Here is a 14,920-nt window from a genome sequence, read left to right as displayed (position 1 = left end):
GGACACGTGACATGTTGCTGCTAGAATAATTCACAGAGAAATCACTGTTTTATTGCATTTTGTCAGCTGTAGTCACCGGTGCTGCGTAAACATGTTCACTGTCTCCACTAAGCCAGCGTCACACAGCAGGTGGGCTGTGTGATGTTTTGTTGAAGCTTTACAAAAAATGCACACACTAAAACTTTGTCAATAAGTCATGGGCACGGCTTTAATGCGTCCCTCATCGTGTTGTTGGCCTATCACTGTATACGCAGCGGTGCATCTGCAGTTATTTGGAGAAAAACATCCCTTCCCATGCAAATTTGCCTTATTGCATTAAGTATCCAATGCAAGGCTGGTAAGACAAACTTTTTGGAGATCAGGAAACAAATAAATGATGATAAATGATGTGTAAATAAGGTCATAAATATTACTTTGATATTGCTTTTACTAATCCATAACATGAAGTTAAATTAGTCTGAGACTCCCAGCTGTTTTTTTCAATCTATGTGTGGCCCCGCTACACATGACAAGGATGTGTTTTTTTCCTGAATTCAGAGAGGAAACCTAATCAGGGTGATGCTTAAGTGAACATATCAGTATTGCCTTTCATTAAACTCTGTCTGTTATTCAGAATATTTAACATGGAATGTCAGAATCCATGCGGGTGTGGACCCGAGTGGACGGCACATGCTGCAGGATTGTTGAACTGCATCACCTTTTACAGCTAGCCTTTGTTCTATTTTCTGAATAACACATTACACTTACCATCACAAATACTATGGGGGTCATTTTCTGCCCCCTGATCTGTTTTTTTTCTTTTATCCTCTCTTTCTTTTTGACCTGATCACCTACGTAACAGTCTGTACAGACTGTATGCACTGTTTCATATAATTTAATTCCAACATGTTTGTAGATTGCTCAACCAACAGGCCTGGCTGTACTTTGTGCTCTGTTTGTCTTGTTTTCTTGTCTGTTATATGTGCTCCTTTGTTTTGCAATAAAATATGAATGCAAGGGGGGGTCCTAGCCAGTGAAAAATGCTAAATAGGGAGGTTAAAATTTGACATCGTACATAGTGAATAACATTTGTCGTTGAAATGTCTTTTGTTGCTGAAATAAAGTTTTCACATTACACTGGTGGTTCCCAGAAGACCCTAAAAGCCCTGGGAAACATCAGATCTTGCTTTTATAATGATATTTTTGTCAGTTGATTGCCCTGATGCCCATACTATATTGAATAAGACCACTACAACAATAGTTCCTGAGAATGCAAGTCACTGACACCTAGTTTAGGTTTGCCACATGATCCTGAATAATGACCCTCCTTCAGGTAACAAAGCAGAAAATAGCCTGCAGCATGGTCATGATGATTACAGTGACTTGTTGTTTTGACATAAAGTGGTGGACTCTGATTGGACCTTTCTCTGTGATCCATGAATCTGATGCTCTCTATATAAGCAAAGAAAGAAGCAGGTGTTCACCTGTGGACTCTGCTTTGACTTAGATAAAACATGATCAGCCTACTGTGGGTTATTTTACACGTTTTGGTTGTTTTGGTGGAGGGTGGTGTAACTTCAGGGAGTGCTGAAGCACTCGCAACAAGGAGGATGAATAGTAATGCAGCGGCAGCTGGCAACAATGCTAATACTGGAGGTCAAAACATGGTCCAACCAAATGCTGAACCCATAGTGGCGCGCTTGTTTCAACTCGGTGGCTCACTCTTTATCCAGCCAATCGGCCAGGCTCCTTTGCAGCCGCTTCTTCCCATCCAACAAGGTGGTATCGTCCTCGTGGGGCAGACCGGCGGAGCCAATGTGAATCCACCGGGGCAGATGGCTCAGACGGCGATGGGTGGACCGGTCACTCTGTTTGCCGTGCTGCCCCAGAAGAACGCTGTGGGGGCCCAGCAGGGTGCCCTGTTGACTCCCGGCCACGTGAAGCTGATCCCGTTGTCTGTGTTGAGCAACCAGCAGCAGCCGGCTGCTCTTGTCACTGGGCAGGCAGGGGGCAGAATGAGGTATCAGCGCTCTTTGCTAGCTCGCCTCAAGAGGACGCCGAAAGATCTGGAGAAGAAAGGGATGGCTGATGAGGACGATGAAGAATGCTCTGGAATGGGGAAGGAGAGCAATCAAGTGAACTGAGTACCAGCTGTTTGAAATCACAAATATGTCATGATTTGTTCCCTGATTCCAAATCCTCTCCACTATGTTACTCTTTCTGAAATGTTCCTTTATAAATCACTGCCAACATAACCAATGATCAATAAATGACCGAAGTGAATCCGTAAATCCTTGTTGAGTCTTTATTCCAACAGCATCAAGCAAAAAATATGAGCAAAACATGGAACAACAACATCATAGGCAGGGCTTATGGTGGTTATTTTTGTTTTATAGATGGCTACAATCATACACAAATGTCTATTTACAGAACACTGCTTGTGACTTCATGCAACATGGTAATTTAGGTGTCTTAAGTATGAAACAAACTTATAAACACATCAGTTACATCACAGCAGAATTCATGCATCAGTTATAAAAGCAGAATATCAAAGAAAAAAATGACAATCAGATGGATAAAAAGCTAATATTTACATTAATAGATGAGCAGTGTAATGGCAAACAAAAAGATGTTGCTTAATTTAAACTAGATGACACTGTGTAATTAGTACAAAAACTTCAGACCAGACTACCACAGAGGGTGTTTACCTGGTCTGCTGTGGGCTGCACAGTCAGCAGTAGAAAAAAGCCTCTGTGTGACAAAATACCCAGTCAGCCACACAAGGAATGAATTTAAGAGCTCTGAACATGCAGGGGAAAAGCCTTACAAATAAATATCTGTTAACTTATCAAGAGTTTGTCTTTTAGCCTACAAATTTAAACAAATCTGATGTGTTTTCATCTGCTGTGGAGATGTAAGTGCAGCTGGTGTGAATCCAAGCCTGCTTTAGGCTAATCTAAAGTCATCAGAAGTTATAGTTAGCCCTCCTAAAATGCCAGGGTCAAGTCGTCTAAGGCTGCAGGAAACCTGAAATTTGCACTTCCAGACATGAACCAAACAAAGCGCAGTCTTACTTCGCTGTTTTCCTGCAGTTTCAAAAACAGAGAGGCTCATGTTTAATTAAATAACAGCATGCACGCATGATCTTGATGAAAGCACCTCATCATGTCACATGTTTGCCTCCTATGACCTAAACCCACAACATTTACATGGTTCATGGAGGGTTTTTGGTCAAAAGCTTCTCAAAAATTCCACAAACCCTTCCCCGAGACACTGACTCACTGTGTTGTTGACTGTGGTCACTCTGCTGTGTGGAGAACTATGTCCAGTGGTCGTATGGGGTCAAGCCGCTGGCTGCGTTGCAGTTCTTTACATTTTTTAAAACTCCAGAAAAAGATGTCATATCACTTGTTCCCATGACACACACAGGGGACAAATATAGTACATGAACGCACCGGTGTTCTCCTCTCTAATTGGCTCGTATTTAACCTTAAGGTCTCATAAAAGGTGCTCTAATGCAGACAGCATCTACAGTACATCTCTGCACCTGAAACCTGAGCAGCAAACTGAAAGATTAAGGTTTGAATTGTTAAATACAGAGTGTATTTGATGGGGAACATGTAAGAAAATTTGAGTCAGAGGACAGAATCTATATAAATATATAAATGTGTTTTTTGCAGGGTAAAATTATATTTTGGACTTCTTAGGCTGAACAATGAAGCTTCTCTTACTTCTAATGTTTGCAACAACTTTCCACTATGTGAGTATCTATCTATCTATCTATCTATCTATCTATCTATCTATCTATCTATCTATCTATCTATCTGAGAATTTCATGTAACCCCTAATGTTTTATTTCCTACAGGTCAGGGCAGATAAGGTAAGAATCATTCATGATAATGATTTATGCATTATTTGTGTTTGTATTCATTATTTTTGTGTGCATATCATACTGTAAATGGTTTAAGACAATCACTTTCCGTCCTTTACACAGTCCCGTAAACTGCTGGCAGCATTGTTGGCAGGTATGAATGAAGGAATGGGAAATGGAGTGATTCCTGTCAGGATGCTGGGAGGTGTGAACCCTCCTGTGGTAGCTGTTAGTGGGGCAGGTTTTGTTGGACAGCCTCAGTTTGCTCAGGTCAGTCTGCCATAGAGTCATTTAAAAAAAATGAGGTATTCATTAATTTGTCCTATCTCAGGTTCATGCCCAGCAGAGCCAGTCTCTCTTGACTACACTTATTTAAAAAACAGACATTTAGTATCATTGTTAAAAAAAAGTTCACTTTCTTTGAAAAAATATGTTTGAACAAACATGAATCTTAGAGTTGTGTGGTGACCAAAAAAACCGTACATATTCATACAAACACTTGAATAGGTGTCAAAAACTCGTGAACGTGCGACTGCCTCTATGAGGATGGAAGTGATTTGCCAGTGTAACATTTTAGACGTTTTATATTTAAATTCAGCTTTATCATGAATGAAGTCTGGTAGTTATATTCAAAAGGTCAGGTGCCTAATTTAGGGATTAAATTATGTAAAGACCTGTTATTGAAGTAGCGACATAAACAGTGACTTGCTTTAGCTTCATAAGCCTTAGCTAATGCTAACACAGCTGTGCTAGCTATATGGTAAATATTACTACAAAAGTCAATACATTAGCTTTAGTTTAAGCTAACAGAGCTAAAGTGAGCCACTTTTCGCAAAACTACTTATAAAACTAGTATAGCTTTAACAAACATTGCATACTGTAATAATGCAGCTTTGTTTATTTTAGATTTTGCTGCATTAGTTATGTAGCTACATTACATATGTAGCTAACAAAGCTTTGCTAGCTTTAGGTTTAGTTATGTTTGCTAAGTTATAGCTAATGTAACTTACATAGCTATCATAGCTTTGTTAGTTTTAGGTTATGTTACATCAGCTATGTTACCTATGTAGCTCGCATAGCTAATGTTGCTTTGTTAACTTTCGTTTTAGCTATCAAGCTTCACAGTTACATTACCATAGTTACATAGATAACCTAATCTTAACGCTTACCCTAACCCTAACCAGAAGTTTAATCAGATTTTATTTTGAAATTTTTAATGTCTTTTTCTGTTCCAACACAGACAGTATTCCACCCTAGTGGTCCATGTCATAATGTTTTTTCCTCTTTTTCTTTCAAAATAAAAGCAGGTCGTTGTCAAAATGGAAGTCAATAACCCTTAGGATAAGACAGATTAAAAAGAAAAATCAAAGCTGTGATTAAAAAGTAGTGGAAAGAAAAAATTCTGATTTTAATCACATTTGAAAAATGTGATCAAACGACAGCCCAACTAAACAAACAACACTGTGAATGAGCGCAGACAGTTGAAAGAATATGGTCCCATAATGCACTGGTGGACGAAGTTTATGAAGTCAGTTTATTTGAATACTGTATGTAAGGACATTTTTTTGGGATCTGTACTTTACTTGAGTAGTATTTTTGGGGAAGTGTATTACTTTTGTTCTGCTCATGGTTTGTCTAAGTGTTGTCAGTGAATCTGAACATGACAAGCCTATATGATTGAACACAGATTAAACATAAAACAAACATTCAGACAATTTCTTTGTGGTGCCAGTAATGGCACCCATGCACATCTCTTAAATCCCTATTTCTATATCTCTTTTTAAGTTTGTTCCTGTGGCTCCTGCTTATGCTGCTCCAGCTCCCATTCCTAATGTGTACAACATCCCAGCAGTCAACACTGTAAGAGCAGCAGAGCTGTGAGAACATATCATAAACTGTTAATGTTTTTTCAGGCTTTAGAGATCCACACAATAAGCCTTTATGTCTTTCATTTTTCAGTTCCCTTTCATGGGAGTCCCTCAAATACCAGCAATGACTCCTCCTCAGCAGACTCTAATGGTATCACTCACCCTAAATTTTTAGTACATAAAATAATTTATAACATGAAGCATGCGGATTTAAAGATACTGATCTCTAATCTCTCATCTTTGTTTAGGGGGTTACAGGTGGTGTGATGCCACAGCAGCTTCCTCTTCAGCCTGATCCAGTCAGGAGATTCAGAGTATGAACTGCTCTTACATTTTCGATAGCTCATAAAAATTGCGCTGGTTAATTGTTGTTTTGACTTTCCAGCGTCAGATTATGAAACAAGGCAACACCTTGGAGACCACTGTGGATACTCAGGTGAGACTGTGTGGATTCAGAATCAGACATATGATTGCAGCACCATTAAAATGCTTCTAGATGTAAGGTTGGTCTGGTTCACTCAGTCTTTGTTCCCTTTTCATGTCCTCAGATTCCTGCTCCCACTGAAACAATGAAACCGACTCCTTGCAAGCATGAAGGTCCCAATGAAGATGATATCACCGAAGACGGTTTTCAATGAAGCTCTCAATCTTTACCAAAGTGATAACAACACTGATCATGGATTTTTATGTCATGAATTACTTTAAACTCAGTAAATATCATCAAAACAACAATGATGCATCAACTGTACATGCTAACTGCTCAATACACATTAAAAAATTCTGAAACTGATTTTTGTGTGGATCTGATTTTATGATGGAGACCATTTTTGTCCTTTAAAGATGACCAGGGGCTGCATGGTGCTGCAGTGGTTAACACCATGGACTCACAGCAAGACAGTTCCTAGTTCAAATCCCTGTTGGACAAGACCTTTCTGTCTAAGACCGCATGTTCCCCTTTAAATATGTATGTTCAATAAGCTAGCTTGTTAGTAAAATGATGACTCTAAATTGTCCATAAGTGTGAATGTGATTGTGCCTACATGTCAGGTCTGTGACTGACCCAAGACCAGATCAAGGTGTTACCCACTTCTTGCACAGTGACAGCTCCCGTAACCCAGAGCAGGGAGAGTGTCATAGATAACGGATGGATGAGTATGACCAAACTAGCAATACAAAGTGGACCTCTGCTGCCATCTAAAGGAATATTCATATAAAATACTTGTAATAAAATATCAGGGACACAAAATGTCTTATGAAGACCACAGCTGAAGAAATTTTCTGGATATTTCATGGTAAAAAAAAAAAAAAAGTAGGGTATGACCTGTCTTTTAATCGCTCAGTAAAGGCAGTAATTTAATAAAGTGAGAAGTCAGGGCACACTTGTTCTGAGTTCAACCATGATCAGAATTACACAGATTTGGAAAGCCTTTTGTTCCTTGATAAACTAATCCACCTGGACCAACTGATCCATGTGAGCTACAATACATAAATTACAAGAAGCAGGTAATTTTCAATGTTAACAATGCCCCCTCCAAAAAACAACAACAAAGAAACAAAAGTACTTATTAAAACAATGAAAAACTTAAATTCAAGCCAGTGTTTTTGTTCACTTTCTATCAAAAATATGTAATATGTTAAAATATCTGACAGCAGGGAGTTAAAATTTACTGAAGTGCTTTTAAAATAGATGTACAGTCGATGCAAGGTTTAGGCATGTTGAGTACTAAGGATTAATCAAAGGGCTTGATGTGCCACAACAACTCACATCTGTGTCACTCAGATGCCAAGGTCAAGCTCAATGTCATCTCTTTGTGTGGGCCTGTTCAGCTCTGGTAAAACTCAAAGAGACTGCGGTTTTTGGGCCTTTGGGACATCCACAGCACCACCATGGCAACCCTGCTTCCCCATCCCCCCTGAAAACTTTGCACGCTGAATCTGATAATTACTGGTACTTTAATTTTTCTGATCCATAATCTGAAAAAAAAAAAAACCTAACCTTGCAAAGCAGATGGATGCACCTCTTTCCTTGTTTCTCACTGGCGAATACATCTTGCAAAGCTCCCATCTGAACCGTTTGGGCCTGGTTAGAAAGTGACAGGACCAATCAGCAACAAGGGGCAGTACTTCTGGGCGTGGCAGAGTCGTGATGTAAGCAAGCAGCAACATGAGGCCAGTGCCGTTATGGCAGAAGAGATTAGCGTGGACTGCATAAAAATGTCTGTATAGTGTCAGAAAAAGGATATTTCACCGATAATAAGCTTATGTTCTAATTTATGTAATTTCCACTTGCTTTAAGCCTCCAAATGGCTAAAACCGGCCCTGCCTCACACCTGCAGCTGCCCCTCACAAATTGTTCTGCCTTGCCAGTTTTTTTGCTTTAATTTTTCTGTTTTTCCCCCCATGACAGTATTTGTCATTGGTTCGTGAAAGATCAGGATCAAATAACACATCTACATTTGGAAAGTTTTACTCAATTTTACATTATCTTAAAATGTGATCCGTGTGTGTTTGGCTTGTTGATGATAATGCGCATCACAAAAACCATCATCAAATATGAGTAGGGGAGAGCATTGGCAGGAAGTGACTGAAGAAATTTGTTAAAACGAGGGCATTAGAAGCTTCACTTTCAACACAAGACAGCACACCTCTATGAATTAACTTACTGAAGAGTGGACTTCATCTGAGTTCTTTTACACATGTTCCAGTGTGCATCAGATGGTAATAATATGCAAGTTTTCATTTGAATTTGGTAGTTAAAGGGATACTTAAACATTTTGGCAAATTCGCCCATTGCCATAATTCCTATAGTGTTAGTAATAGGTTCGTTTGCTTTAGTTGTCGGTGCAAGCTGTTTGTAGATCTGGGGGGACTGATAGACCAGCTGCACAGCTAACGCTATGTGAGCAGACAGTATTTTTTGCTTTCCCTCATCAAAATCATCAAATACACAATCCAACAACTCCAAAACGCTCTCATGGACAAGTTGTGACCTGCACATTCATCACGCTATGAAATAATCATAGAACATTATGAGACAGAGATGTTTTAAAGTTAAATGCAAAGCCGGAACTACACTCCAGACGTGGCTGCTGCACTGTGTCACTCTGCCCAGCTTCATGTGTCGTAATGTTACATAATTACACGTTATTATTTCAAGAGATCAATTTTCTTAAGTATGGGAAAAATTTGTACGAAAAAAACAGACTCTGTATGCAAAGGCCTTTACTCTGCCCTTAAAGTATGGACTTTGCTATTTTTTTTCCAATAGAATATTTCCCCATGTCCCTGGTAATATGCAATACACCCAGAGCACAACTGGGGTTGTGTTAGTCCTCCTTCCCACTCTCAGGCGACTCCCTGCCCCATCTACGCCTTTCTTTAGCCTCAGTTGCTGGCCCAAACATGCCTAAAAGGTCTGCACAGTACTGAACTTACCTGTTTAAATACTCTATTTTATTGTAAGACAATCAAAAGGCAAAATTTTGTTGCCTCATTATTAGATATTTTCACATATTAAAAGAAACACTGACTGTTCTTTTGGTGTTTTTTATCCTGAAATAAGATTTTAAATGTTCTTGTAAACGGGGCTTGAAATAAGTGTGATTAGCCTTTATATTTTGAATACAAATTTTTAGTCCAGCTCCAGTTCTACTAGATTCTAGATTCAGATTTTACTTACAACCATTAAAACCAAGCTCAAAAGCTCAGACATCAACACAGCAGTAACAGTGTCACTTCTTTGATGCTTTCTTTGCACACCATGCATTTTAAAATGATGCAATCTTGGCTGTTTTAATGATTGGTAGTATTACAAGTACAAAACTTTAAAAAATACATCTATCTGATGTGAATTAATGGGGTTAATTAATCAGAAATGCAGGTTAACTGTGTATAATTTGCAAAATAATAATTTGCAACTCTAGCACTGAGATGTTGCTAATGTTTTCGGGCAATTCAGATGGCATGCAGGAGTCTATCAGCATGATTTTGGTTATTTAAATTAATAGATAATCTAGCATTTGGTGCCTTGGACTTCTTTTCTTATTTTTCGTATTAAGACATGTTATGCAGTCATAGTTATGTTTAATTTTTCCCCTATCATAATGATGTTTGATGTAATGATGTATGAAAACCATAATGCAATATATGTAATTTCCTAACAAAGATCCCTCAGTCATCCTAAAATGCACAGCTTGCAGGTTTTTTTCTGTGTATTCTCAACATAAATTCCCGCTCAGCTGACTCTTAATGCCCCTGATTTGCCAACATCAGTCAGCATATCATGAACAAACTTGTGACAAATGTCTGATTACAAACCTGTGGACCTTTTTCTTTTCTCATGACAAACCAGAAATCTTGTCCGTGATAATGTCTGTAATTACACCTTTAAACGCTTTTACAGCCTATAAACTTTCTTTAAGAGAATATGTAAAAAGAAATGTATCTTCACCTGTCCCAAAAAGGAGAATAGCTTCATCTAAAAGAGAAGAAATCTTGTTTACATGCATGTATAAAATAAATCCAACTTTAAATCAAGTTTCTTTAGAGGTTTGTTAACAACCTGACGAAGCCCGTGTCACGGTGTTTAGGGACATGACTTACGTGTAATTACACACTTACCTGTGCTGTGTTGTAAGAGTCTGAGTCTGCTGCCATGAGAAATGTCTGTCCCACTGACCACACGTTGTCTGGATGGGCCGAGGGGGGGGACTACAACAGAATTTAAAAGGGAAATGGTGGAGGCGAGGAGGCAGGCAAGCAGAACCAGAGACACGGTGAGACCACTCTGCATCTTTACAGAGAAATGTTGACTTCTGTGACAGGATAATCTACAAAAGCATTTGGTAAAGATTTTAGAAATATTTACCATGTCTCTTTGAACAGACCGCGGACATCATGAAGCCCCAGATTGCTCTTCTTTTGGTCTGTTTATTCAGGACAAGCTTTGCTCTTCCAGTGAGTTAAACCAGCAGCAAATTTATTTCTCATATCTTCTAAACCAGCAGAGAGTATCTTATTTTTTTAATGTTTGTATTTGCAGGTGCAGATTGGAATTATTGCAAGCAACAGCAATGAGGTAAATATAGCTGTTCAGGCATTTATTTTCACTGCTTTCAAGAAACAGTCTTAACAATTTAAGAACATTTTTTGTGTTTAGATTCTGAGACTGAACGGATTAACTCTCGCAGCTCTTGGGCAAACACAGGTACCACAGTTGTATCTGCTCTAGCATTGCAAATATTTATCAGATTTTTATCTGATGTATTCACTTAAGCAACCCTTCTTCATAAGGGGTCTTCCATATTACCCCAGTTTGTTCTGCAGCAGCAGCCTGAGGTGCTGCTCACCCCACAGGTGCTAAACCTGAACCCTCAGATGGCTGGACCCTTCCCTCCACAGGGTCCACAGCTTTTCCTCCCCTCTCAGGGCAACCAGCTTACGCCTGTGATCATCCCTAATGGACAGCAGGAGCAGGGTGGGACCCCACAGGACCCAAATGCTCCTAACATCCCCCAGCAGGCTCAAAACCCTGTCCAGGTATGGGGATAGTGTGATAGGTTAGACTTGTCTTAATACCTCAGCTGCTGCCTCACAATCACAGAGGTTTGTCTTTTTTTAATTTACATTTCTTTTAGATGTTTCCATCTTTCCAGTACCCGTCTTATGGATTCCCTCAGTTTCCCAGACAGCAGGTATGAAACTAAACACACCCACCTGTGCACAAAGCTTACTGTATTTCAGAGAAATTCTGCTGATTTTAAAGACTCTGTCACCAACAGGGCTACCCTTACTTTTTGAATCCGTACGGCTATCCCCAGCAGAGGAACACCGCGGTGCAGCAGCCCAACAACGCTCAGCAACCCCTGGAGAGAACCACACACAGACCACAGCTCCCTCTGCAGGTAAGACATGGCATAAAGAGTAGAAAAGACAGGCTGAGTGGCTTCTTCATTGATAGTGATTGTTGTAAAGAGAAAGTTATCAATTATGTTTTTGAAAATGAACGGCCTACTGAAGTAGCTGAAATTACAGCATTTAAAAAGGAGCTACTTTTCTTTACCACTTAAATAAGGTGTGGAACTGATGCAGCAGACTATAATGACTAAAGACTCAACTTAATGATAATAACACGGCTGCAGATGTTGAGTCAGGTGCGGCAGCTATGATGCAGTGTCTCCTGTCAGCTGTATTGACAATAATACCTGTCTGAATTAGAAGTAGACAGAGAAAACGCACTGGTTTTACTTCATATATATATATATATATATATATATATATATATATATATATATATATATATATATATATAAGCTGTCAGCAGCTGAAGGCCCAAATTCCCTCAAAAATAAAAAAAAAGGAGGAGTAGATAGAAAAATAATGTCAGTTCCTCCTAACTTTATTTCATATTTGAACCTTTACATTCATAACTTTACATTTTTATCTCTTATTTTTACCTTTAAGATTCATGATTTTAAATTTCAAACACCATTTGACCTTTTAAAGTCATGATTTTGATGTTTGCCATATTTTGATTGTTAGATATCATGCTTTTGAATTTTATCAGTTTCGATGACCATCTTAACCCCTAACTTTGACTTTTATCTCATTTTTTTTTACCTTTAAAACTCGTGATTTTGAATTTAATTTCATATTTTGACTTTTAAAACTCATGATTTTGACTTTTATCTCATTTTTTGACTGTAAAAATTATGGTTTCAGAATCCTATCTCATATTTTGCCTTGTAAAAACATAATTTTGACTTTAAATGTCATGTTTTTACCTTTGAAACTTATAAATTTGACTTCTTAAATCAGATTTTGAGTTTTTAACTTATATTGTGGACCTTTTTAATCTCAGAATCATTTAGGTTGACAGTCGATGGTTAAATGTTGACCCTGTTTAACCCTCAGGTTACACCCAAATTTGGAATCCAGCCCCTGCTGTGATTGAGTTTGACACCCCTGGTATAAAGTATTAGTGCAGACAATGAGCTTAGTAGCAAGCATACTCACAAAACATTGCACATGCTGTAACTGATACTATTTGTATCAGTGGTGGACTTCGGGTATTTGAGGGACCTGGGCAAAAAAGGTAAAAAAGGCACATGATGTACATGATGGGGTTCCAGCACAAAAAAGGTTAGCAAATATTCAACATGAAATAAATGTACAAAATATGGAATAGACATTTTATTTTTATGATTACATTTGCTTGAACTCTGTAAGAAGGGATGAGGAACAGCGAACTATGTAACCAGTGGTTTAGAAAGATTTACAAGGGAGAATGGCAGTGAAGATGGACTTTATACCAAGGAAATTATAGCACTTAATTGTATTTTTTTTCACTGTTAGACATGAGCCATCTCAGGTTTTACCCACTGTGGGGGCACCTTCTCTGGAAGGAAATCCTGCTGAGCATTTTCACACTTATTGCCCACTAGAAGGGCAGCATGGAGGGCAATTCATCATGTATTGTCCATTTAAAAGGCAACCTTAAAGGCACTTTTGTCAAATATCGTCTACTAAAGAAGGCACTTAATCAAGTTTATCGATCTATAGGGGCATCAGAAAGTTTGCACTTTATCAAACTTTGTCCAATCAGCAGGCTCTGAAGATGGCACTTGTCAAATTTTGTCTTCTCGCAGGGCAATAAAGAGGTCACTTTATCTTGTTTATCAATCCATAGGGGCATCAGGGCACATTTTTCAAACATTCATGCACCAAGGTGGGTGACTGCACCCCCCCTCTGAATCCACTGTTATTATATGAGCTAGTTGGCATAGTTGGAGCTATGTCTGCAGTTTGGTATTGCAATCTAAATGAGCACGATAAAAATAGAGCAGACTGTAAGCTATGCACAGGTAAATTCCCCAGATTAGGGGAGAAGAACATCTGATGAAAATAAACTTTCTGGATGATTTCAAGAACTTTGCAGATGTTATCAAACATTTGTTTTTTTACTTGGTGGCAGTGAATACCCAAATGTGTGTGTACATGGTGGGAAAAAGGGGCATTGGTGCATCCTTATTTAAGCTATCTACAGTGTCATATTAAAACTGAAAAAAATATTGTGTACATTAACTAAATACTAAATGCTTTAATAATGTATTTATTTTAGTTATGAGAAGTAGCAAGTGAGTGTTACTGTGTGTTACGGTGTTTTTTTTCTGCCATTTAAATGGATGTTTAGTTGTTTTCTACCGCATTAATTATCTCATTTCTCATACTGGTTAATGGTTTTTAACTCAAAGATCATTATAGTTTAAGGTGTTTAATATAAATTACAAACACAGACTTTATACACAGGGCATCATTTTACTCCATTTCTTCCCATTTTAGCAGGCTTCCCTGCCTAAGGTGCAAACAGAAAAGGTAAGTACACTCTATCCTTTCACTGTATATTTTCCCTCCTAAGGGCCGTGGCTAATTCAGTGTCTTAAATTGAATTTTAATATTTCACCTGCGCTCTCTACACCTGTTAATCTGTCTGTAAGTATTTATGGTTACTCTAGGCTGTTTAATAGCTCTGTTAAATCAGATATCTGTGTTTTATTAAATTTTTTGATTCTTTATGCTTTATTACTGACAGCATCTATGTTTCTCAAACTTTCTTTCTTTTCAGACTTGGCCTGCAGGAACACAGAGAGAGTCTACTACAATTCCTCCTGATCCTCGAGGTGACGCATCTGGACCTGGAGTTGATGAGGTTTGATTTTTTTACTTAAAACTTTTAAAGGGGTATACCATAAAAACCCTACTTTTTGTTATTTTTGCACATACATTTTGTTATCTGAAGTGTCTTCCGGGTCAATCTAAAATTAGCCAACCAAGTCCTTCGCTCATGATCAGTCTATGCCTTAAAAAACACAAAATCAGACGATCTGTTCAGAAAAAACACCTCCTTCACCTGGTATCTCAGGTGTCTGCCATGGAAGCACACAGCTGTAATTGGGTGGGTATACCTCCATGAAGAGGTGGAATAAATATATTTGTTTTTGACCACAGCACAGGGCAGACATTTAATTTAGACTCCAGGGGACGGTGCTCAGGGTGGAAAAGGAGTATGATATGTCACCTTAAATATATGTAACACTTTTACTGCCAAGCCAGAACATATTCTAAATATTCCCACACTGTTTCTGTCTTTTTTCACTGTTTTCCTTAGGGTCACTCCAACTTTCCCTTCCTGTTTGAGCCGTAG

The 14,920-nt window shown here is 38.5% G+C and overlaps 1 protein-coding gene across 1 annotated transcript; it reads left to right on the top strand.

Annotated features, from left to right (window-relative positions):
• The first annotated feature begins 10,614 nt into the window (after positions 1-10,614).
• On the top strand, positions 10,615-14,920 carry odam (odontogenic, ameloblast associated). Its single transcript, XM_041784104.1, has 9 exons — positions 10,615-10,674; positions 10,760-10,795; positions 10,877-10,924; positions 11,011-11,256; positions 11,355-11,411; positions 11,499-11,621; positions 14,059-14,091; positions 14,342-14,425; positions 14,885-14,920. Exons 1-9 carry the CDS (start codon positions 10,615-10,617, stop codon positions 14,918-14,920), a joined length of 723 nt encoding a protein of 240 aa, XP_041640038.1.

Source organism: Cheilinus undulatus, linkage group 4, assembly GCF_018320785.1.
Source record: "Cheilinus undulatus linkage group 4, ASM1832078v1, whole genome shotgun sequence".
Lineage (NCBI taxonomy): Eukaryota > Metazoa > Chordata > Actinopteri > Labriformes > Labridae > Cheilinus > Cheilinus undulatus.
Note: the sequence above shows the minus strand (reverse complement) of the source record. Positions and strands in the feature narration are given on the sequence as shown.

Excerpts from the sequence above, each read along its gene's own strand:
- odam (XM_041784104.1), top strand. The coding sequence starts at position 10,615 with ATGAAGCCCCAGATTGCTCTTCTTTTGGTCTGTTTATTCAGGACAAGC. Across the intron at positions 10,675-10,759 it reads GGACAAGCTTTGCTCTTCCA|GTGCAGATTGGAATTATTGC; the intron begins GTGAGTTAAACC and ends TTGTATTTGCAG. Across the intron at positions 11,622-14,058 it reads GACCACAGCTCCCTCTGCAG|CAGGCTTCCCTGCCTAAGGT; the intron begins GTAAGACATGGC and ends TTCCCATTTTAG.